Source organism: Bombus terrestris, chromosome 17 (assembly GCF_910591885.1).
Source record: "Bombus terrestris chromosome 17, iyBomTerr1.2, whole genome shotgun sequence".
NCBI lineage: Eukaryota > Metazoa > Arthropoda > Insecta > Hymenoptera > Apidae > Bombus > Bombus terrestris.
Window position 1 is genome coordinate 8,394,823 of NC_063285.1, and position 25,585 is coordinate 8,420,407.

Below are 25,585 nucleotides of genomic sequence, written 5' to 3' on the forward strand. Positions count from 1 at the left end.
GTCTGCGGATCTGGTCCGTGGTGTCAAGTAGTTGGGTGACTAATGGGTTGTGGTGGTTGTTGACTCTTGTGTTGTTATATCTGCTTCTGGACTTGTGTATTTCATCTTTGACTGTAGGTATCTTGAGATCGGGGTGGATTGTTTCGTTGGTAACATACCAGGGTGCGTCTATTAGGGATCTTAGCGTTTTCGATTGGAAGGGTTGGAGTATTTCAATGTTGGAATTACTTGCAGTTCCCCATAGTTGAATTCCGTAGGTCCAGACAGGTTTTATTACGGTCTTATAAAAAAATGTGCAGGTATTCACCCCACTGATCAGTGCACCAAATCTCCAGAAATCCTTGCGAAGTGCATCCTCTGTCAAGGAGAGCATCCTGCGAACTATAAAGGTTGCTCAACCTACAAGATCCTGTCGTACATTCCCGTTACGATTGTAATAATTGACATCACGAATACTTCGATCCCTTTATTTCGGTTAGGATAATAGGGGTGGTTGTTATAGTATAACACTGCGATTCACAGGGTTATAAGAAATGTATATTTCCAACACTTTGTACAATCACACAAATTAGTAACGCCGTTGATTAAGATACAGGTGACGAAGAAAAGGATTATGAGAGAATCCGTGTATATATTGACCCTCCTGATGGCGTAGAAGCCGTAGAAGAAGTAGGAGCATTCGGAGCAGTAGGAGCAGTGAGAGCCGTAGAAACTCTCGGAACTATAGGCACTGTGAGAGCTGTAGGAACTCTCTGTGATTACGGAGAAAAGCTCGGTGTGGGTGTGCCCTTTGAACGAAGAACGCGGATTCGTTGCTTACATTTTTGGTTAGGAAAGTGAGGGCAATGAACCGCGATGCCGATTGGTTATGACCAATGTTGGGAATGAAGATAGAGGGAAGAAGCCTCCTACCAACGTGGTTCATGAGCGACATCCACAAAGGATATAACCCAGTATACGCAAGAATGATACCCCGCTGGGGGTAGCCACCTACATGATAATATAACTACTAAAAAATTCGACCTAATGTTCAAAATGGACAAATCGTGAATATTAAGAAATAAATTAAAAAAAAGAAAAAAAAAAAAATGGGCGACATTGTTTATGGAAAAATCTGGATTTTCCGTTAGGTAAATCTCCGCTTTTTGTATTAAGCCACCACCCGCTTTCTCCGTAATTCTTAAGAGGGCGTGATAAACCCAAGGACCTTTCCAAAAACCAGCCGAAAACGTTTCTAGAATTAGAAAGTCTTTTTCCGAAAACAGATTGACTTAAGCCACGTGTACGAACAATGCAGTTAGGAGATCAAATTTATGGTGGATCCTTGGGTCTTTGAGGGTTCGAAGGACGGCACGTAGACCGTTGGCTGTCAAGCCGCGCAGGATAGAATGCAGATGTCTTGCGCGACGAAACACTCACAATCAACAGCATTTCTGTAGCTTTGGAATGGTATACGATGGTGGGGTAGCGTTTGTCTTCTGGCAGACAATGCTATAAAACAAATTTTATTATTAAGATATCAAAAGCATAGGATTAAAAAAATTTTTTTATATAAAATAGCGACTTTTTGTGTAAAAATATAGCCATCTGCAATTTTTCCAGACTTTACGTGTTTTGAAGGCTAATTGAATTAGTCAGTTGCAATTTTAAGGTAACCAATAGACGTGAGCGTTCACCTTCTTCTTCCATCAATTCTTTCTCATCCAATGAATTTGCAAACATTTCAAACCGCGTGCTACCCCCATCCTTATCTCGGAACTTCTAACGAATCTTGGGAAAAACACATTTTACGCAGATTTACTCGTCTGTCGTCTACCGCATATAACCGAAAATAATGTTTGTCTTACATAGATCATTAACAATTGCCTTCTGTAAATTTGCTAATATTATAATTTATTCTGTTCATATTATCTGTTTCCACGTCATTACGTTTTTGCAACGTCATATTTCCGGATACCTGCATTTATTATTGTAGTTTGCTTCAGGTTTTTATATGATAAACAACAGAGATTGGTTCGGTGAGAAAATATTTACGTCTACATCGAATTTAACGACATCGAGAATATCATCTGTATCACTTTCCAAAAGAAGACAATGCCCTTCATAAAGAATGAATTTGAAAAGTTGGTAAGTACAAAGTATTCGTACTGTGCATACGTGTGTTTTATATCTGTTAATGTTTTATATTAACACATTAGCAGCTGGTATTTCTTCGGTTAAATCTCGTTTCTGACCTCCATCCTGTCTGACCTTTTTGACATTTTCTGATAGCACTGATATGAACAGAGAACGGAGACAACATATGAATGTTTCTAATATAAGGAACGAGTGGTTCAAACGCTTTGCTTTTTTAAAGTTTGGTATTTTTAATCTACTGTGCTTATTTTTGCGTAATAATCATTTAAACGGTTAATTTAATTATTTATTCAAACACATATTATGTTCAGAATAGCTGAATGTCGCTTTGCGATCAATATTGTGAGATCGTTCCGATTAAAATGTGTTAGCAAATATGCTCCGAACTATGTAGTGTTAGATTTCATTTTAATCATAAGACTGTAATTAACGTGTTGATAAAAGTTTGATCACAAATCAAGAATAAGAAAATTTAAATTTTGAGTTGAACTACTCAGCTTATCACAGGTCGCTCATATTTGTTGATTCTCAGTCCCCCCTTGTCTTTCACTCGTATTGTCCCTTTCTATGTTCGACACGTCTAGAACCACAGTTTCGACATTTGGAATAGTTTATGTATCTCCACTATCGCAACACTTGGATTACGATGTTCGTACAATTACAAAATATCAAAACATCAAAAAACGCAATAACAGTTGAGAAAGAGTTGTGCCTGCAGACGAAGTTTAGCCAGTTCATCAATTAAAATATATACACAGTAGGAACATTTTAGCATTTTGATGATACTCTGGGATTTACAATAAAACAATTATATAGCTTTTCTTTATTAATCATCTACTACTGACTATAGAAATAGTGGCAGGTAGTATTACTCGATCCGAGACCTAATATCGACCAGGCAACAATACAAGAATAAAACATCTTCGATGTTTGTCTAAAATGCAAATACATTGTAATATTTTTTTATCTCAAATGGGAGTAAATGCCAAATAAAGTACTATACCAAGGGTTTATCTGGTTTCCTCTCAGTCAGGCAATTTTAATATACGAAATACCTTGTCTCTTGACATCCATGTGCTATACTCGTTTTATCTATGTTACTTTCGCTTATTATTTATATGAAATATTCTTTTAGCAGGTAATCATTTCCTAAAATATTATGCCAGCGCCATTTTAAGAAGCATGGATGTCCGTGTCCATACAAACCATATAAACCATATAAAAATACGAATAGATGAAGAAGCGTACTGTATCCCAACAACCAACAACTTTATTACAAAATAAAAGAGAAAGAGAAGATGTACAAGAAAGTCAGCACGTTATCGAAAAACAGCTGATCAGAAAAGGTGGGCAAGTGCAAGAAGAACAACATGAATGCAGCTACTAGCATTACCAACAATAGCAAGAAGCGAATGAAGGAGGGATAAAATAAGAAGAAGAAGAAGAAGAAGAAAATGAATTGTTTGTTAATATTCCAATGCTAGACTATACAAGAGTAACATCATGATTCACTGACAACGAGGATTCAATTGTACGGCCAGCAATTGAATCACAGCCAAGTGGCGTCTTTCGAATAGAGGAAACCCTAGGTAGGACTTTCCGAGAAATACAGTTTCAAAATGAACATGCTCAGCTGTTGAAAGAAAATAAAACGTTGCAGGCACAAATAAAATATGTCAAATATATCCTCGAAAGAACCCAATTGCTCAGAGATCAATTACGTGTAAAGTTGAAGAGATTAGATGCTTGAGGTAGGAACAGTTACATAAGGTCAAAATACATGCTCAAGTGCGGAGAAGGAAATGTTGCAAAAAGATGGGCTAAGAGATAGAAACTAAATAATATACTGCAGGAAGACAATCACTACGAAATCAGCCTATGAAACAATCGTTTTCCGAATTCTATAGTTTATGAAGAATCGATTCCTTCAATGATTCTAGGAGCATTCAAAGAATAACGTTTCGTTACAGCGGAGGAAGGTCCGCGGCTGAGAAGATATAAAGAAAGAAAGGCGCAGGTCTCAAAAGTCAAAAGAAAAGGCGAAAATGAGTTGGGATTTCCTCGAAGATAGAAATCTACACTCATATAATACAAGCTTTGGCTGAATCATTTTGGATGATTTCTCTTTATAGAATAGTCTATTGGTGTAGAGATATACATACATATTGGACATGTCCAATATTTGTAAATGTATTATTGATTTTCTTTTTTTTCTTGTCACTAAATTATTATATTGAAATTTTGTACTATTTTTAACTCTACTTTATACGTATCGTGCTCCAAAAATATAATAAATGATGATTGTCTGTTTCTAAGCCAACGTACAATTTATTAATTAATTTCATTCTTGCTCCATTTTGTTATTTTCATATTTGTCTATCTCGGAGAGAAAAGTAGATATGAACTTTTTTGTAAAACCTTTTCTGTAGGATTAAAAGGGTTTCCATAGTGTGAAACCCAACAGGTTCTTGTTTATGTTAATGTACAACCAAATAGGGTAGATCCCTAACTTTCAGCTTAAATACATAGGTTCTTGTATATGCTAAATTACGACCAAGCGGCGCAGATCTTTAACTTTATAGATCCTTTCGTACGTTAATTTCAGTTGAACTTAGCACTTGGCCGCACGATGGAGCACTAGTACGGGAATAAGCAGACCATAAGTGCGAGCACTCCAATTTCCTTTCTGTTCGTAACCATAGACGACATATGTAGCGGCACGATACCATTCGCGCGATGACACGAACAGTTTATTCTCTACACAATACCGTTTGTACATTGTTACGGAAGATGTTATCCCCCGATACAATATTCGTACTGCAACATCGTTAAGATGTCTATTTTTCTGTAATTACAATTCTTGCTTTAATAAGCAAACGTATAAGATATCTTATCCGTGACGTAGTATAACTATGAACGATTTCTATCACAATCGCGAATTGTCTCGTTTGTAGTTGCGAAATAGTTAAAAGCATATTAAGGAAGTTTAAAAACTCATTGTTCTTTCATGTTCTCAACTAAAGTTAATTATTAGTGAATCTAAAATAAATTGCATTACAAAAAAAATGCGAGAAAGGTTTCGGATAAAGGGTAGTGTCCAAACTGCAAAATTTGTTACCTGAGCGATTCTTAGAACGATAGTAAATGCACCATGGTACGTTAGAAATGAGGAAATACAGAGGGACCTGGCAATCCCAACGATCAAGGAAACAATTAGCAGCTACGCTGAAAGATACAAGGCAAGAATAGAAACACACCCAAATCGGCTAGCAGCAGGAACGATAAACACCTTAAATATGAAAAGAAGGCTAAAGGAAAACACCCAGCAAACCTCACAAAGGATATAACCTAGCAAACGCGAGAATGGTACCCCGCTGGGGGTAGCCACCCAATACCGCTAAAAAATTCGACCAAATGTCCAAATTAGACAAATTGTGAATATAAATAAATAAATAAAAAAGAACTGAATGTGCCGTTTCGGAGGTACCTTAGATCGCTAAAGCCGAAACTGCGGATCATTTTTCACGGAAATGAACAGTTCGGAATATTCGAACTTATTAATATTTGGTGATCAAAGGTCATAACTGTAAAAATTTGCGTAAGATCGTGATTACATAAAGAGGCAAAATAAATGATGACACAACCAACGACGACGTTCCAAATGCTGAAATGCGTACAGGATAATCTATGTTCCAATCTATGTATCTAAAGTTAAAGGTACTAAATTTTCGAAAAAAGTATATCGTTGAAATCTATGAGTACGTCACACGTGACCAGGTTGGCGAAAATTTTATACGCGTTATTTTGTTGAAAACCGACCCTTATTTTCGACCGGAACAACTTCAAAATCTCCAATTTTTTTCATTAAAAAGTCTCAAGGTCATTTTTACATATTTCCTTAAATATGCATAATTATTTCTATCAGTTGTGGATAACGTTGAGAAAAATTCAGTAATAACAAATCAGCTTATCTTTTTTTTAATAATTTGCTTACATCATTCCGAAACGAAATAAGGCTTTTTATTAAACGTGCAAAATCATCTCGCTACTTAACTCAGGAGCAATGTCATCAATCAACACGCTCGTTTGCATTTTGTGTTCATGTATGTATATATATACTTGTTGTACACATATACAGCCATCTTAGTTCTGGTGACAGATCACGCATAAAGACTCGACGTTATCATCGTGACATGATTAGCAGTATTGACTTCTGAGTTGACTAGTGAGAGAATGAATACTTTGTGACTAAATGTATTATAAGGATTAAGCACACTTGTCATACACTTGTTTATAGCATGTGATTATATTATTATCGAACATCTAATAAGCATTCTCCAATTGCATGCCACCTTCGGTATAGACACGACGTAGTATTCTAAATGTTCTAATTCGTTCATTAAGTTCGGATGCGTAAAAGCAAATAAACATTGGACCACTATATAGTTCTGCATTTATCTAACTTCAAAGTTCTTCGATTATGTTAATGTGTGTTTTGTAAACGGCTGATTATAAATATCCTGACAAGTATGTAAATCGTTAACATCGACATAAATAATTGTCACACTGGCAAGTTGACAAGTATATACACAATTATTATAAACAGGAAATGTGATTACTATTTCAGCCAGAAAGTATCACCGAATTACGTTCGTATTTAACTTACGCATTTGTAAGAAATTATTTGATTACATTTCCAAGCAGGTTATTTAAAAGAAGCAACTTAACCTGATACATATTGCTGAACCTATACGTATTGACGTCTTAATATTGTCTATATTTTATTGGAACAAATTTTTTAGCAGCTTTTTTACGTTACAGTCAATTGTCATTACGATATTCTGATTAACTTTTACTTAAAATATCTTTTTCTTTCAGATTATTAGATAAAAAAATCATGGAGGTTAACACCAAATATCTTATACATATATTTATAATAAATTAATGGAAAAATGGATTTATCGTTTAATAAAATAATGATATTAAAAAAAATTTTGAAGGGGAAGTATAAATAATATTTCATGAATGTTTCATGGTAATAAATAATTCTTTAATAATTTAACTCATGTCACACTATACATTGTTATAATCGCAATATAAAACACATCGTAGGATTCGTTGAGTGGCAGTTTTCAACAACAAACATACTCTGTCGAATCAACTTTTAGAATCAGGAAAATCGAAATTAACTAACCCTTCGCAATCTTGCTACGTAATAACGCAAACATCGCATAATATTAGTAGCTACCACTTCATCGTCAATAAGAATTAAATATTCTACAGAATGTCTCGTATTTATGTAGTACTATGTACAGTTTAGGTAACTGTAAATTAATTTTACTTTGTCAACGACAATTCATGAAATACATATTAAGATAAGTATAATTGGCGGTTAATACGAAAAGTGATTCTTTTATGCTAGATTCTTTTTCCGAAATGGTCTACGAAGGGTAGATATATCGACAGATTAAAAGCATATCTCTAATATAGAGACAATGAACAAGAATTCCTATATTAATTTATACAGGGTGTTCCATCGAAAGATTATTAGTTATACGGAAAAATGCAGAAAGAGTTTCAAAACGATGCAATTCCTTTTAATAATTTTATCTAAAGAGGCACAGTTTTGGAAACATCCCGTATAATATTTTACATTAGAAAAATTGTGTCTGCTTTGAAATGGTCGCCGATTCTTACTTTAGAAAAATATATCAGTTATGTTTTTGAGTAACAATCGACATTCAAATCGCGTTTCCTATTATTCGTACATATACAAATTCATTTTACATACATTCACACATATGCGCGCGCACGCGTACCATATACATTCATTGAAACTCGCTAGTAAACGAAAATTAAATTAATTTAGCGTTTGATTCTCCTGCAAAGTTCAACTCTTCGTTTCAAATATTACTATTTTATAGATCGTCTCATTTTACATGCAACAAGGGTATCATCTCTAGTATTACATTCAATAATACATTAATAAGTCATAATATCGAAAATGACGTTACTCTTATTACTGCTAATTACCCTTTGAATATTACAGCATACATTGCATTCTATTAAAAGCTTCAAGTTCGCGGTAAGAAATCATAGTAAATGACTTTATCACGATAGAAAATCAATTTGCAAATCAATGGTATATTCATTGGCAATGAACTGTTTTAGAATTCTAGTACTATTGAAGAACGAAGAGTCAAATCGACGCTTTTTAAAATCTAATACTGCCTTACGATTTCTTCATTGAAGCCGATTTAATATCATTCTTGCTATTCTTAATCAGTTTTAAATTTGAAACAATGATTTCCAGGTTTCCAAAAGTCTACAAATTTGCCTCTATTAAAGAACGCTGTCAATCATTGTTCAAAAAATATCAAAACCGACCGAGTTCTATGTATATACAATTTAACAATCAATGTCTGAAAAATCTGTAAGACATTTTCAAAGCATTAAAAAGGCTATCATAATTACAAGAATATGGTTCTTAAATTATAACAGGTTGGTTACAATTGGTTACAATATTATAATAAAATTATCAAATTTAATTCATCTTCCTAATACGTCTTTTTAATGCTCCAAAAACTACTTATCAAGACTTACGATCAAATGGGGTTTCAGATCCAAGAAAAACTTAAAAACAAATAGTTTTATCGATTACTTATGAAGCGGAAACTCGTCAAAGACTGATTGGTCCGAGCAGGGTATGTAAATGGTACCCTGTCTTTCAAGAAAATTTTAAATAAGGAGAAACTCGGTCGAATAATCAATCTTACAATATTATGCTCTTTACTGACTATGAACAAAATTATACGCTTTCATCTAACTTTCGAATTCGTTGATTATTTCAACAATTCAATTTCATGAACCCTTTTAATAAAATAATAGGAGCTGCTTTTAATTTATAAAAGTGTAAGTTCTAGTATCTCACTAGTTAAACACTATATTTCATATTACTCCACAAATTCTGATATAAATCGTCTTAAAATGTATAAAAATAATATTTTGGAGTTTTTCTGACTTTTGGAACTAATACAATAAAATTTCTATTACTTTATATTGTACTATAAAGCTGAAATAAGATATTTGAATTAAACTATTTTATTAAATATTTTTATTTGTTGCTACAAATTAATAGAAATTGAGAGAGGAATTTTACTGGAATACATTTAAATTTATCAGTTCATAAATATTCGTCTTATATATTTATCTAAAATTAATTTATTAATTAATTTAGTACATAAATTTAAAAATTGTATGAAATACTGACAAAGAAAATCCAGAAATCAGAAAAACGTTATGCATCATTTTTCAGAGACTGTATGGATATTCTGCTAGATAATTTCTAATTAATGGTGGCAAGTGTTCTGTGGGTAATTTGTTCCTATTAACAACTAACCTGGCCAAATGACTAAGAGACCTAACTTCTTTAACTAAAGGCTTCGTCAAATAAATTTCACTATACAGTTGTCCACTATAATCTACCCAAACTTCCTTTCTATGTTCATCAACACTTTTTGAATATTCCACATAATATTCCAGCATCTTAATTGGACAATCAAAAAGAGGAATCGCAAAAGCAAGCCTAGGTTCAGCATCTAATCGAAATTGTCCCACAAAATAGTGAACTCTAACAGAGGTAGGTCCTCTAGCAGTCTGTACAGACACAGCAAACATATATCTGCTATCTGAACTATCTCTCATCAGCCATCTACCAATCGCAGCATTCTTTAATAAATTTTCACTCTGTTGCCAACTAAGACCTTCGTGGTACCAACCACAAATTTGTAAAAGTCTTTTAACTTCGCTCAGTCTAGCTGCATCCCTGTTCATCGTATAATTGTCAAAACTCCAGGGACATGGCATTAACCAAGAGACTGGTGTAGTTGGAGTTCTGTCTCTTCTTTCATCAAAATTTTCTTCGTTATTTTGAGTCTCATTTTTCTGCACTAAACCTCCACCATTAAAATTGTTTCTAGTTCTTGAAGTTATACCTGCCAAAGATTCAGGCGAATTTGTAGTAGTTGCAGTTATATTTACTGTACATTGTCCTAAACTTGCAGGAAGCTGTACAGTTGCATTTACTTGAATCTGTACTCCTGGATTAGAATTTAAAACCATGGAGTTACTATTTTCAGAAACTTGAAAGTTATTTGATTTAACATGATAAAGTTTCTGAACATTATTACAACAACAATTAAAATTTCGATCTTGATCTAATTCTTGACCATTTCCTTTCGAACTTTTAGCTTGTTGAAATTGCATGACCGGCACATTAGTCACTTGAAAATTTGACAAAACCGATTTTGCTTCACAATTTTCAAATGAAGTTCCCCCTTCTGCTTTTTGCGGTAGGATATTTCTTCGAGTCCCTGGTAATTCCTGACAACCACTTGGGGGTATTAAAAACATCCTTTTATCGTGAATCACACTTTCTTGTTGATTCCTTTGTTCATGAAATACACTAGAGGCTTCTTGATTTTCAGTTGATAATGTCTTTTGCACGAAACATCCACCACCAGACAATTTTGGACGGATTTCCATATGTGGTGCTTGCATAAGAGTTCCAGAATCTGTACTCTGAATTAAACAGCCTCCGGATTGTATACTTGGTGTTGTAATTGTTACACTTCCTCCAGTTAAATCACAACTTGTGGTGATTTGACATCCAGAACCATTTTTTTGGATTTCTTCATTAATTAACGGAAATCCAAGAACTTGTGTATTTTTTTCAAATTTTTGGAGGAAACCTTCCTTTTGTTTATCGATTCTTGGTTTTTCCAAATCAAGTGTCATTGATGGAAAGTTGAAGGAATTGATAACAGGTTGTATAATAGTTGGTGCATTTATAAAACAACCACCACCACTATTATAGCCTTCAGGAACTAACAGGCCACCATAATAACAGGTTGTTGGATGAATTACAGTATTATCTTTATCCATATTTTGAGCTCTGCAACAACCTGGAGCTGGAAATCGGTGACGACAGTTTGGGCACATTACTGTCAACATTTTTTGTAAAACTACTTTGTTTTCAGCATAACAGTCTTGTATCTGTAAACAGAAAAAACAAAGATCATTTTAATATTTTGATGAAACTAGAAACATGTACAGTATAAAAATATTCTAAAATATAAAGCATATAAAATATTATAAATATTCAATCTGAATATATAAGAAATATTTCTTTAATAACATTTGATTTATAATTATTAAATTATACAAAAGTCAGATTTAATAATAGCAAAAATCAATTTAAAATACGATAAAAACAAATTATTATAATTAGGAAAACACACATAATTATTTAGTAATATTATTTGAGCGAAATCATCTAGATTTAAGGTATATTATTATAAATTAAAAAAAGTTATTACTTCTTATAGTTATATTAATAAAATGGATTACATTCTTAATAAAAATTTATTAATTGTAAATATATTGTACTCTTATAGTATAGCTTAATATAATATTCAGAAGCACCATACATTACTTATATAATTTTTATAGAAGCATATTTTATAAAATATTGATTTATTTAAATTAATAAGATAAAAATGTTAATATGAATATAAATGAAAAAATATTAGAAGAAAATAAAGCTAATTGCCTTAAAATGCATTAAAATTTTTATAAAATTATACGGCAATGCTTTATAATCATTTGCTATACGCGATTATTTATAAGTGACTGGCATAATTTACGTAATTGACCGCATTGCGTAAGATATTTTCCATGAAAATCTGTTCCAACTAAAAATACTAACATGCCTCAGTAATTTTGTTTTTGTCTTCATTTTACTTCAACGCAGTAAATCTTGATTATATTAAATTTTAAATAGTATCTTGAACATTGGTTTTCGACGTTTTTAATTTACATGTTACTTTTATTTCAGCCGGATTAATTAATTTAAATTCTTAATTTTTAGGTTACGATGCTATTGCATACATGATTAAGTAAATTTAAACGTATTTCCAATGAGTCATGACTTACATAAAAAAATAATTTATTTTTAATTATAGAGCTATTTCATTCTACAAAGCCCTAGAGTCTTTTACAATCAAAATTTGATCTTTTTTAACAATGAAAAAGGAAAGAAGAGAAAGAGAAAGATTACGTTACTTTAATTCCACCTTACTTTATTAGCACATTATAATCAAGTCATAAAATAATTATACACCACTTGCAGCTGTTTCTTGTTCTAAGAATAAAACGTTTCACGTTCAACCCGTGTTCTTGCAAGGTTGATCAACAGATGTAAAAAAAAAACAGTGAATAATTGTACATTGCGTAGTAAACAAAGGAATTCGAACGGAATCAGATTATTCCCATTCTTCTGGATCTTCTTAATTACTAATATTTTAAACATTGCGTGGAAATCGTTTCTAAGATTGATGAATTTGTCCATGAGTTTGAGCAAGAAAAAGAAAATGAAATTTCTATAAAAACGATAAAATTATGCAATCCCGTTAATTGGTAATCTCTGTTCACTTCGTCAGGGATGAATGCATCTCTGTTACCATTCGATCAATACACACGATCGTAACGTCGTTATAAAATCAAACAAAGTACTAAGAAATAGTCATGAAACGCAAAATGAGAAATACAAAGAATTTGTCTAATGAATTTAAATCGATTTCTCATGCATATCCCCCTACCAACAGATCGGTCGAGTCACTCGTTGACATAAGAGTCCGTTAACCTTGTCAGTGTCTCACTGAGGTTATTTAAATAATCGACGAAACGTCAGGCGCAACTTCCACGTACGGCTTTACGATTCATAGTTTTAAGACCAGGTGTCGCATTCTCCCGTGATCCCGGCAGGAATAGAGACGCATCTTTCGACATCGTTCGCGCGCACCGCAGCTGCCTTCTTTTCCCATTGTGTTTTAATGGGCCACGTGGCAGAGAGATGTCCGAGTGTTAGTAAAGCGGCACGGAGCCGCTTTTCCACGAACGTGTCGCAACGCTAGAAGGCCAAGCCCCCATTTAGAAGTTGTTCTTGGCCTCTCCAACTCCCCACCACTGTACACCCTCTCTTTGCCCCACCACTGGCGCCGACCAACTGACAATACCCCTCTCCTCTCCTAACCTCGCAGCGACACTACTGGTTTCCCTATATCAATCATATTCAGAACTTTTACCAAATATTTGCTCGTTTCGTGCGAGATAAACTTCATGTTTGCAATTTAAAACAAACCTTGAATGATAATAACAACATACGCGTCGGTATTTGATTAAATTTGAAAAGCAAACACACAAGATCGCTAGGAATATTTTCAATTTTCAAATATCACCAACTGCGGTATTCGAGCTCGAACAAGCGTTTAATCGAAATACCACTAAATAGCATTCTAGTAATAGCCGGTGTTCTCGTTTTTTCCTCTCCATTTGTACCAAGAAAATGAGAATTATTCGCGTGGTAATGGTCCGATCATTCCGTGCCTCTTACGCTGGCTTCAAAATAGCCGATCGTTTCTTAAAAACAAAGGTATCTACGAACAATATCGATGAACGTTATAGCGAGCGTCGTAAACGCCGCGAAAAAAGAATCAATGTTTTTCTTGTAACGCAATATTCCAGCGAACAGAACACTTTCGCCAGAATCGTCGTGTCACGATTAACAAACCTGCAGTTACAATAAATATTCATCGTTGCGAATATAAGGAATGAGTGCCAGTGCCGATTTCGAGAAACGATTTCACATCACGTCATCGACGAATTGGTATTATCCGGAACCCCATAATCGGTTCCACCAAAAGGCTCTTCACATGTTTACAACCCCTTTTTTCCAGTCATCGATAAGTCAGGTTACAATGTGCTATCGGTATCGGTAAAGGTAATTACCAAGATAACATTTTCCACGAATGTACAATTCTAGATACAAAATCAATCGAATATAATATCCCTATAATGCATCCTGGGGAATAATAAGAAATATAAGTATGTGCACGTACGTGTTATCTATCAGACATGATATTAAAATTACTTGTTTCATTTATTTAAGATACTAGCGAGATATTTCAATAATATCATATACCGCTTTTTACAAATAAAAATTCATTCTATTTTTTTAACAAGAAATGTATTATCTTCGAATTATTTTCGAATGTTGTAACTAGAATCGTTCGAAGTTTGTGAGATTCATAGAGAATTCGATACCTCTAATACGAATCTTTTTTACACCGTTTAACGCGAACATTTTTATTTTTATTTTTTAAACAATAACACCAAATGTTTAGAAACATTTTCACCTGAATTTTATCTAATCTTTCCTCCATTCTAGAAGATAGCAATTCGAGGTTTTAGTTTCATCAAACTTTGAGTTTACAATTTGCCCAAATATTATCTATGGTTACAGGTTTGTCAAGTAGATATATGGAATGATCAAACAATTATTCTGTTTCATGACGCAAACTCACTTCCTTATCGAGTATTCCTTGAAGTAATAGTCGTCAATTGCTGACACGTACACGATATCGAAATTATGTGGTATTGAAATATATGTACAGTACCTTTATGAAAGTGGCTACTACGCATTCAAGCGTTGTCGTTCGCAACTTATTTTGGAATTCTAAGATTCCATGCTATTTGCCCGAAGAATGTTAATTAAAAAATCACTTCTGTTGAATCGCTTATCGCCGCTTAAATCGCTTCCTTTTTTTCATTTTTTTCTACGTAGCTTAACGCAGCTTTGCTCGCTCGCGTGAGAAATTATTTCTCTAAAATATTCGTTTCTTTCGCGAAATAATCCTTCGATCGTAGAATTTTCTAGCGATGCACTTCTCTTAAGAAAGAAGGGGGAAAAGAAGCAAGAAAGAATAGAAATTTGTTCAAAGTGAAAAAGATTGAAAACAAGATCTTATCTATCAATTAGTACCCATTACGCAGATTTGCTCCAGGTAATGTATAATTACATAAGATGTTATATGCGTTTAGCGATGCAATTTAAAGCTACTTTTCTTCGAGAATAATAATCAAAGAATGGAAAGCCGCGACACCGATATTTTATCTAACCGAACGAAGAAATCTACGAAAAGAATAATTAGGGCTCGTAATACTTCAATAGAGCGGCAGTAATTAAAAATTTTAATTTCCGTTTTCCCAAATTCCATCGTTTAGATTCTATTTGAATTTTTATCAATATAATGTACAGTAAGTAACAAGTAAAATAATATCTCGAATTTGTGTAGATTTTTTTAACGTCCGCCAGTAAGAAGAAGAAGGTGACCTTTAAACGAAACATCTACACACGCTTTGGAACATAATTAAATTATATTTTTTTTTTCTACTTTTTCGTTCTTCTGTGGAAGATTATCAAAGTACTTTGTATCTGAAAATATTTAATTTAAAAGATATTTCAACGTTAATTAGATCAAATCGAGTGTACGAAAGACAAGGAAAACATAAACATAAAAACAGCGAATTATCTTTCCTTGTCCTTCAGACGATAAGTTTTACAAGATTATGGCACTTTTAATTGAACTAATCATTTCTCGGTCCAAGTATCTTCAGACTATTTTTGTAGAAAATTAAAAAGTGCATCGAACGATGCATAGTCCCGTTTAAAGAAGCAAAGGTCACCTTGAGATCCCGAACACACATCCACCTAGACGAGATTTCCGACCGTCGCGAAGCGTCCCCCTCGAAACAAAGCGAGTTTCGTTTGAAACACTATTTCCAGTAAATGTATAATTTAGCAGATGTTTCGCACGGATCGATTAGAATGAGACAGCCTGTATTTCAAACGCACATAAGTGCGAAATACACGTACAAATAGTTGTTTAAGTGTATGAATAACGAGTTTGATAGTAGACGTGTAATTACGTGTTCTTAGAATATGCGCAAAAACACTGAACTCTAGTTTAAAAGGTTTCGGGAAAAAATGTATTTCAATATTCATAGAGTACATATTATGATTTTTTATTTATGTCTATTTTAATTTACTGCTTCAATAACATCGAGTTTTCCTCGGTACTGCTTTATAGTTTACATACATGCTTCTTGTATTTATATGTTCAATGATTGTTATATCACATCCATTTGCATCTAGTACAATAGCACTGCACATTTCGTTCCGCCTATAATTTCGAAGATTTTCTTCGTTTCTAATAAAATCCTGGCGGATTATTTTTATAAGGTTGCGAGTATTTAAATAGAAAAAAAAAAAAGAAAGAAAGAAGAGAAATAAAAAGAATGCAATAACATAAGAATCGAATTTGTGGATTCTGTAAAACAGAAATACGGCCATGTTTTGTTCATTAATTTCGATTTTTTACTATTCACAGTAGCCCTGATCTTTATTCTTCCTCGACCATCTGTTCTCTCCTGTCGTTGGAATGCTAAGGGGAGTGGAAACGGCCGAAGGAGAGAGAAGGAGAGAAAAATCTTTCTTCGAGCAACGAGGACTTCGCAGAATCGGACGTCGTAGTTTTATTTGAGGAAACAGAACGAGACTCTGATGGAGGGCCACAAAATTAGAAGAAATCTAAGAGAATATATTTTTTGTTCTATCACCGAGAGATTTAGGACGTAAAAATGCACCAGCAGGAATATTTATAAGAAGAAATAATTTCTTTCTTTTTTCCTTGTCATTCTCACTTATTAACCACATACCTGTTTATTACGACATGACATTTATCATTTCTGTAGTTATCGTTTTATTATTCGAACGTAGATGTTCCAAATATGTGCGAACGAATTAGTTAAAGATATAAGTAGATTACGTTGCACAATGTGCATAATAATAATTCGTTATTCGCGGTTTTTAACGTAAACGTAACTGGTGACTGTGTAATAAAGAATGTACAACACAAAATTGCTTAAAAGAGGTTAGGAAATACACATCGTTGTATAGGGCCGTTGTCGAATAAAAAGAAAGTTACTATAGTAAAAGAAAATTGAAATAATAAAGAAGCGGCAATAAAAAATTAAAGGATAAACGAATAAACAGCAAGAAACGATTATTACGTTCACGTGTGTAAGGATAAACGAAGAATGGCGGAGTGCATAAATTTGGCGAAGAAAAAGCAACGAACGAGTTTTACGATGCACGTTCGAAGTCATAAGGTGGTTCGAAGGCATCATAAATCGAGAGAAGGGTTTGGGATCTACCCTGTTTTCAAGGGGTCTGGCTAGAAATTCGTCTTCTTGGAAAACGACGAACTGGGCTGATGACCTATACGCCGGCGAAATACAGTTCGTCGTAGCGAATGCTAATTTTACTGGTCAACTTCATCGATGCCTCTACGGTCCTTTCGTTATACAGCACTTTTCAGAAACGGCGGCCGACGTTCGTGAATATCACAATGTAATTTACTTCTCAATTTTTTTTTTTATCTTAAAGTAATTATTTACGAACTACAGATAGCTGAATTGGGAGCGTAAAATATTCGATATGCAGCGCCAAAGAACGTAAATATACAGGATGAGAAAGTTTTAGTTCATTTCTTTTTTTTTTTTCTTTTTTATTATTATTATTATTAATAAAAATCTTCTATAGTGTCGAATAATAAACAAAGTCAATTTTTTTCAACCTTCTGCGGAACAATTTTAATTTTCAAAATCTTACTAGAGCTACGTGCACCAATCGGGATTTGAATTTGTAAATGACGAGAGTAAAAGACAATTCTAGGGAATTTCGCAGCTAATTGAGCAATCACCATTTATGAATGATACTGTAGCTGGCCTCGTTATCGGCAAGATTTCCAGCAAGTATAAATGAGAAGAGGTTCCTCGAATGAGTGGCAACACGGATTTTATCACTTACAGATAAGCGTGAATTTTATTTTACAAGCCTTCGCGGAAATAAACCTGCTTCCGTGAAAGAATCGGCTTTTGTTGTTGCAAGTATTTAGAGCATTACCCTCGGGCTATTAATCAATTAATAATTTCTTTTTCCTCCGAACTAATTTGAATTTTCCATAAAACCATTTTAAAGCAACCGTTACATTGATCTAATGACGAAATTAACGTTGGAAACTTTTCCCACGAAGTACGAAATTTGCAAAACCAATTATTCCATTTCTTACATTGCGAATTTGTTAAATATTAACGTTCGCAATGTTATTCGAATGCGCAGTGCCAATAGGTCAGTAAAACGATTTTACAATGATAAATTATAAATATCGAAACATTGCATGTGGTCGAATTTTTATTACAAACTGGTTCATTTCTTAACCTCTTAATGCTAGAACATCGTGCAATGCGTTGATAGAACACGAATTCTTCTATTTACTGCGGTTTTCTGTATTCCTTTTTCCTCCGTTTGTTCGAGTCATTTTCTGCGCGAAAGGAGGCCGAAAGGAACAAAAACTGATGGGAAATGTCATTCGTCTTATTGGCTAATAAAGCTTGAGATATATTTGTCAATCTTTTATGTTAAACAGAAGGAAATATTCCGGATTTCGAGTAAAAGAGCGTTGACAGTGTCCGAAGCAAACAATGAACTTGCAAGGAAAGGCCGAAAACGTAAAGCAAAGTTTCAGCCGCGGACCGCATTAAAATTCATAGGCCGACAGTTAAAACGGATGTAAATGTATCCAGAACGATGCTGGAAGGTGAAAAAATTAGCATGGAACGGTCGAGTTCTCGGTAAACGAGCGATAGAAATTGTAGAACGTCTAAAAGCGTAACTTACTGGAATATTTTAGTAATTCGGTGACAGCGAAGAAGAAGAAATCCCCCACGAAACTTTCTCCGAAAAGGCACTTCCACTTTCACCTCGCGTCTCTCGAAAATAAACCCGTAGCACTGCTAAAAATATTTCTCGTTCAATGCATGCGATAGAAACTGGCGAATTGTTTCGATTTCCCTTAAGGATCGGCAACAGTGAAATATTCGATAGAACTTCGATAATAAATAATACAGTTGTCTGGCGAATACGCGGTGTCTACTTTTCAAAGATTGCCGAAGCGTAATGCCGAGAACAGCTACCAGACCAACCGACCCAACGTAAAAGTCGGGATAGCACTGGCGCTGCTACTCACTGAATGAATCTATAATTGCTTTTGTACAGGAACATGGTGGGGGCGAGCACGTGATCCAGGGCCGAGTGGTGGGGCAGATCGTGGAAGACTCGTCGAGGGAGCATTAAGAACTCTATTTTAGCGATGGCTACGATACGGAAACGACTAACGAACCAATCCATTCAAACTTCGACTAATAGCTAGCGAATGACGCGGAATTTCAGCCTACGATTTGGTATCGTAACAGGCTATTCCACGACTATTCCACGAACGAGATGAATGAAAACGGTAAGGAAGAAATGGCAAAAATTGTTGGCCTAGACTATCGTCTTCTATGTTGTGTGTTTATCACCTTAGTTATATAAACATACAGCTACAAAAACATACAAGATCGAATAGAAGATACGTATCTAGCGGATGAATATTCTGTGTATTACGTAAAAGTAAGTTGAGCAACTGTTTCTTGGAATTTCATTTTTTTTTTTTTTTTTTTTTGTTATGCTAGTTCCTAAACTTGGAAACAAACGTTGCAGGGTACGATGAAAACAAACAAATTATGAAAAAATTTATAAAAGGAGCCTCCATGTATGCTTGTTGGAATCTGATGAACGAACACACTGATTACATGTGTATATTTTAGTAGTACACTATGTGCTATGTTAACGTAACACGGAGAACAGACTTGCAACGAATTTCGTGGTACATGCGCAGTTGCGAATCCAGCCCGCGGAAGATCTTCCGAAGAAGGATCTTAGGAGCGTGAATTTAGTTCTTAATTGATAGAAAACGCGAGTTCCGACTGGACTTTGAATCGTTAGTTTATTAGTAATTTATTGAATAGGGTGTTTTGAACGATGCCAATAATGAAAACTCGGAGTTGGAATAAGGATTCGGTACTAGTACATAAATGGTTGGTTATCTAACAGGTTATTAGATATTGTAAAATACGTCGGATTCTCGGTAGGTTTTCCTCTACGGTAAAGCATAATAAACGACCAAATTTTGTCTCCCACGTTTCGCTTCGAGATATTCTGACGGTTTGTTTGTAGCCATTCCAAATACATTAACACTAATGTATTTTGTATGTAACAAGTAACGTTGCACAACGTGTAACTCGCACTATATAAGTTAACTGCTAAATCGTTTTCTTGGTAATTCTTTAAATTAGATGCAATTCATAGAACCTGTTTATCGTTCCGATCATATCAATCAAATATTTTAGGATGGCATTCGTCCGAGAATAATCGTTCGCGTGTCACGCGCTATTGAACAATTTTAATTAAAACAAATTTAAAAATTCATAATAACAACGATCCGTACCATGCTTAAAGCAAATCTCCATTAAATCGTTGCCAATGACAATCTTTCTAAATTAGATGCAATTCATCGAATTTGATTTGCTAATTCTATTTATAGAACATTACCAGGAAGATAAATGTTACTCGTAACAATTGTTGAACAAGTTGGATAAAAATAAATATTAGCAAGGATTGATCGAAGCTGTCGCTATTGCATGTGCGACAGAGCACATGGCTCGCGGAAAAATGGATTCCTTTTAACTGGTTTACGTGCGATCTCGCCTCTGCTATCGCGTCATCGTTCTCGCTTACGAGTTCGTATTTCCGTGGGCCTCCCGTCGAAACGTCACGAATTCCGACGATTTGACGCCGTACACTTACGATGTTGGCTGCCAATCGATCGCCGCTGCCAGACTAGCTACCCCCTCCCCGCCGATATTCTCGACATTGGCAAACATTTCACGAACTGTTATACGATCAGAGGTTCGTAAAACTTGACAATTTTTACAAAATCGCGATACCGTAGAAATACATTCCAATCGAACGAGCGCTGTAACAATTTAATCGCCTCACGCAAATATTTACTGAACTATATATTATTGGGAAAAGTGTATCAAATGAAACTTGTTCTGTTTCAAGGGGGCCGTCTTACGATGACCATCGAATTTATCTGATCTGGGTGCACGCGTTTTCCAGGTCTCGAGCTATCGTTGTTCTTTTAAATGGAACTATACAATTCTTTTTATAGATTTTTATATAATTTTTTTTTTTCATGAAGTTCTTAATTCTTTACAGAGAAAGTATTAAAGTGCTTGTATGAAGAAATGTTTAATTTGAAAAACATTTGCACGTTAACGAAATCGAGCGTATGAACAAGGAAAACGTAAACATAAAAGCACTGCGTTATCTTTCCTTGTCCTTCATACGATAAGTCTTGCAAGATTAAAGTTGAAGTATCTTTTAAACTAGCCATTTTTCGATCGAAGTACCTTAACGACTTTTTGCAAAGAATTAAAAAATGCATTGCATGGTCTCTAGAAAAATGTATATTTTTATCTTATAAAAGCAAGATATTGTAACTGTTATAGAACAAATTTTTAAGGTTATGGTATAAGAGTTAATTAATTAATTTTTCATTACGAATAATCATTATCGATGGACAGAATTTGATTTTGGCTATAAATAACCGTTCAAACTAAATACTATCTTTGATAACCAGTAATCGTTACCTATCGAGGACAGGAATTTTATTTTGGTTATGATTAGTCATTATCGATGACGGAAAATTAATTTTGGTTACGAATAATTATTATCGGGAATAAAAAAGTTTTCTGTTTATATTTGGCTATTGTTAATTGTTGGTAGCATCACTGAGAATTAGCGCATATTTATTGGCAACATAAAAAAAGCTGATTATAAAATTTATTATATTTTTAAAAACAGCTCGAAAATATGTGAAACAGAGAATAAAATGAAAATATTGTACTACCATAACTTTTATCTCATTCGTTGTTTCACACATTTTCATACAGTTTCTTTACTTAATAAATAAATCTTATAATTAAGTTCTTTTATGCTGTCAGTGAATAGTAATTATCAGTAATATTAATGACAAATTGACAATAGTCGAATGTAATCAAAAAATAATGTTTTCGCAGCTGACATTGATTAGCGATAATAAAACAAATTTTTCGGTATCGATCATAGTTAATCAGGTGTAATTAGGTTAACCAAATTATAGTTAACCAAAAAGCTTCTGTTTCATTAATATTAATATTATTTAAATATTAAATTTCTGTCATCGATAATAGTTACTGGTAAAAAATATTTTAATCGATATAAGTTTCATTTGAAACATTATTTCGAGTAATGTATAGCGTGTGAGATATTTACATGGATCGATTAAAATGAGACACCCTGTATAACACCTAGCAACTGGAATTGTTCACTCAAATAAGAATTTCAAATTTTACGAAATATTACTTTTTTATTAAAAAAGTTCTATCTCTTCCATTAGTCATAACAATAAGTCGATGCTTGGAAAATAACACTTATCGTGTGCCATTGATATTTAATGATAAATCACTAGATGTTTTATGTATGTACTAAGATTGTCGACGTGGATAATATTAATTGATTTTCGCGGAAAGCTACGTAACTGTTACACTTTTCGCTAGCTTTTATTGCGCCTTCCATTTTCCTTTTTTCCTTTATATTTTTCTTAAAAACTGTCCACGTGGAGATAAACGAGATTGGGAAATATTACACATTTGTATGATTTACAAATAACGTATTTATTTTGGTTCTCTGCTTCGTCTCCATTGTATATTTGAAAAAGATAATGGCGAACGACACTAGTTCCAAAAAACGTCGAAAAACCAAAGAAACCGCAAACTAGCGAAGATACGATGATATATTGTGGTACTGAGATATATCATAATATGCTTATTTTAACATTAAGTATACTATGATAGAAAAATGTTGAAGTTATTGAAAATATTATAAATATAATATAAATATAAATATACTATAATACAGTAATAGAACACTTAGCGTATAGGTTATAAAAATTACATTGGCGACACTGCAATACAGATACATGTAGGTAACATGCTAAGAAGCAAGTGAAATTCTACTAAACGCGCACTTGTGTAAATGAAGATATACGTACTAGTCATTAAGACTCACTGCAATAAATAACATACATACATATTTAAAAAAGACAAAAAAAAAAAAAAAAGAAAAATAATGCAGGTAATAGTCGTACGTTGTATCTGACGATTGACGAAGAATTCTGGTAAAGGAAGGGACAAAAAAAGAGAAGAAAAAGACACGGACAGGAATCGAGAGGAAGAGAGGAGGGTAGAGAAAGAAAGAAAGCGAGCGAGCAGGCAAAACCCCACGGAGAAAGAGGAGGCGAGAGAGAGAGAGAGAGAGTTGCGCGTACCTAAGACACGTTATTCTTGTTCATTTCCAAGAATAAATCCGTAAGAATCCAGCTGGTCGCACAATACGAGTTTCTCTTAACAAAATACGCTGCTCCCTGCGTCCCTCTCCCTGTCAAACATTTTGCAAGCTTTCCGATTCACTCTAGGTCCAATATACCTGGCGAGCATTTGTTTCAAGGAAATTTTCACTGGAAACCGTGAAATCTTATCTGAGGACTCAATCTTCCTTACAGAATTCTACAATATTTATCGTGAAGATTTTTCACTGCCAATATGCTACAGACATGTATATACATTAGTAAAAGGAACTTTGCCATCTTTGATGGATCAAATTTTAATACTAATGTCCTAAACTTTTTGTACATTATGCTAAACTATTTTTATGAGAAGTCGTACGTTTTAAACGAACCTCGACTCGATTTTGTTTTGAATAAATCTTTGAAAAAGTTTATCAATATTCATACTGAATATACGTATTTTATGGAAGTACAAGTATCATTGAATAATCGGACGTTGAATAATGTACATCGCTTATATTACACATATATAATAATATGTGTATTAATGATGTATATGTATATATATACATATATATTAATAATCATTGAACTGCAAATTTTTATGAATTTTTATATTTCTATGAATATAACTAAAAAAAGAGAAGAAAAAAACAGAACGTGAATAGAAATTCGTTCCAAGTAAACTAAATATTATAAGTACTCTAGTTTGAATATTTTTACATAATTTTACATATCATATGAATTATGTGTGTAGTTTTGCGCTTTCAAATTTCCTAGAAATACAAATCACGCATCTAATAAAATATTGAAATGAGAAGAAATTAATTACTGTTTATACCACGATCATGATTCCTACTAACGAAATTGTTCTGTCCTGGAAATAAATATGTCATACTTTTATCTTCGACGATTACTGTGACATGAAAGTTTAAGCAATAACGACTACGCGTTACGTAATTCGAGCATGTGCATTCGTGGAAACTGCTATTCCAAAAACGTGTTGAAATCGAGCAAACTCACTGAACTCATAAATTTTATGAAACCTTTACCCATCATAAAAGTGTTCCCTACTGATGATACACGAAGTACAAAAGAGGAACACCTGGTCGTGAGTCACAATTCTGAGACCTATATCCTACCAGACCATGTGACGTTTCTTTCACAGTCATTCGTATCCTCTGACCGACGGATTCCGTCCGAGAACCTTTTATATAGTCCATTAAGTAGTTAGTTTGTTATTTATTTCTCTTTTGGAATACTTTGGTATAGAGTTTGCATGAACATAACCTATTCGCAAAAGATGGCGCTTGGAAGGGAAAGTCCCCTCTTATCGCCCAATGAATATTCCATTAGTTCGTTAAGTATTATATTATTAACCGTTTGATAATGTTCTAGGAGGTACTTTACGGTAATAAATTGTTTGCCAATTGTTCTTCGCGATATTTCTTCTTTTATGTGGAACTATACATTTTTTATACGTCGTTCGATTTAGTTCTTTAATTTTTGTAATTCCCTAGAATTACAAAATTAGGTGCTTGTATCTGGAAATGATTGATTTTAGAAAATATCTCAACGTTAATTTAGCTTCGTTAAGTTAAATTAGCTATCCTTGTCTTTTATACGATAAGTCTTGCAAGATTAAAATTAAGATAATTTTTTTAAATTAAAACTCTTTAACTAACCTTTAAACCAATATCTTTTTGTAGAGAATTAAAAAGCGTATCGAACAGTGTACGGAAAAATATAGTTTCATTTAAGAAAGCCACGTATCGTAACTGTTACAAGAATTCTAGAGGTTATGGTATAAAAGTTGATATATTTACTTTAAAAAATTTGGTTACGAATAACAACCATTGTAAATGATGAAACTTTTTCGGATTACGAGCAATCATTACCCACGACGAGAATTTTATTTTGGTTACGAATAACTATTATCGATAATGGAAATTTAATTGTATTTAGCAGTAACCAATCTAGATGAGCGGAAATTCTTTTTCCGTTACTAGTAATCATTATCGATGACAGGAATTTAATTTCGCTTACCAATAACCATTATCGATGACCCGAATTTTACTTTGGTTACGAATTACCTTCATAAAGAATTAACGACTTATCGATTATCGATAATCATTATCGACGACAGAAATTGTACTTTGGTTACAGATAACCATTACAAACGATTACAATTTTAGGGTTCCCTCTCTTTGTTCAACGAA

The 25,585-nt window shown here is 33.6% G+C and overlaps 1 protein-coding gene and 2 long non-coding RNA genes across 8 annotated transcripts in view; 2 read left to right on the plus strand and 1 right to left on the minus strand.

The window, feature by feature from the left end:
• The first annotated feature begins 6,093 nt into the window (after positions 1–6,093).
• Positions 6,094–8,962, plus strand: LOC125386753. Of its 2 annotated transcripts, none has more exons than XR_007227162.1 (3): positions 6,094–6,785; positions 7,015–7,171; positions 8,450–8,962. It is a non-coding gene; the product is annotated as an uncharacterized LOC125386753 (long non-coding RNA). The 2 variants fall into 2 exon arrangements; XR_007227163.1 differs by having other exon boundaries at positions 6,094–6,663.
• LOC100647323 overlaps positions 7,165–25,585 on the minus strand; it is a 31,417-nt gene continuing 12,996 nt past the window's right edge. For 2 of the 5 annotated variants that reach the window (XM_012318200.3, XM_012318201.3), the window contains exon 2: positions 7,165–11,190. In XM_012318200.3, coding sequence (XP_012173590.2) covers positions 9,448–11,148 — 1,701 coding nt within the window. In that variant the 5' untranslated portion in view covers positions 11,149–11,190 and the 3' untranslated portion in view covers positions 7,165–9,447. Of the gene's footprint in view, positions 11,191–12,794; positions 14,110–18,775; positions 19,168–25,585 lie in introns of those variants that run through there. The other 3 variants (XM_048413873.1, XM_048413872.1, XM_012318199.3) reach the window with 3 other exon arrangements.
• Positions 19,236–23,855, plus strand: LOC125386754. Its single transcript, XR_007227164.1, has 3 exons — positions 19,236–19,391; positions 19,461–19,546; positions 19,637–23,855. It is a non-coding gene; the product is annotated as an uncharacterized LOC125386754 (long non-coding RNA).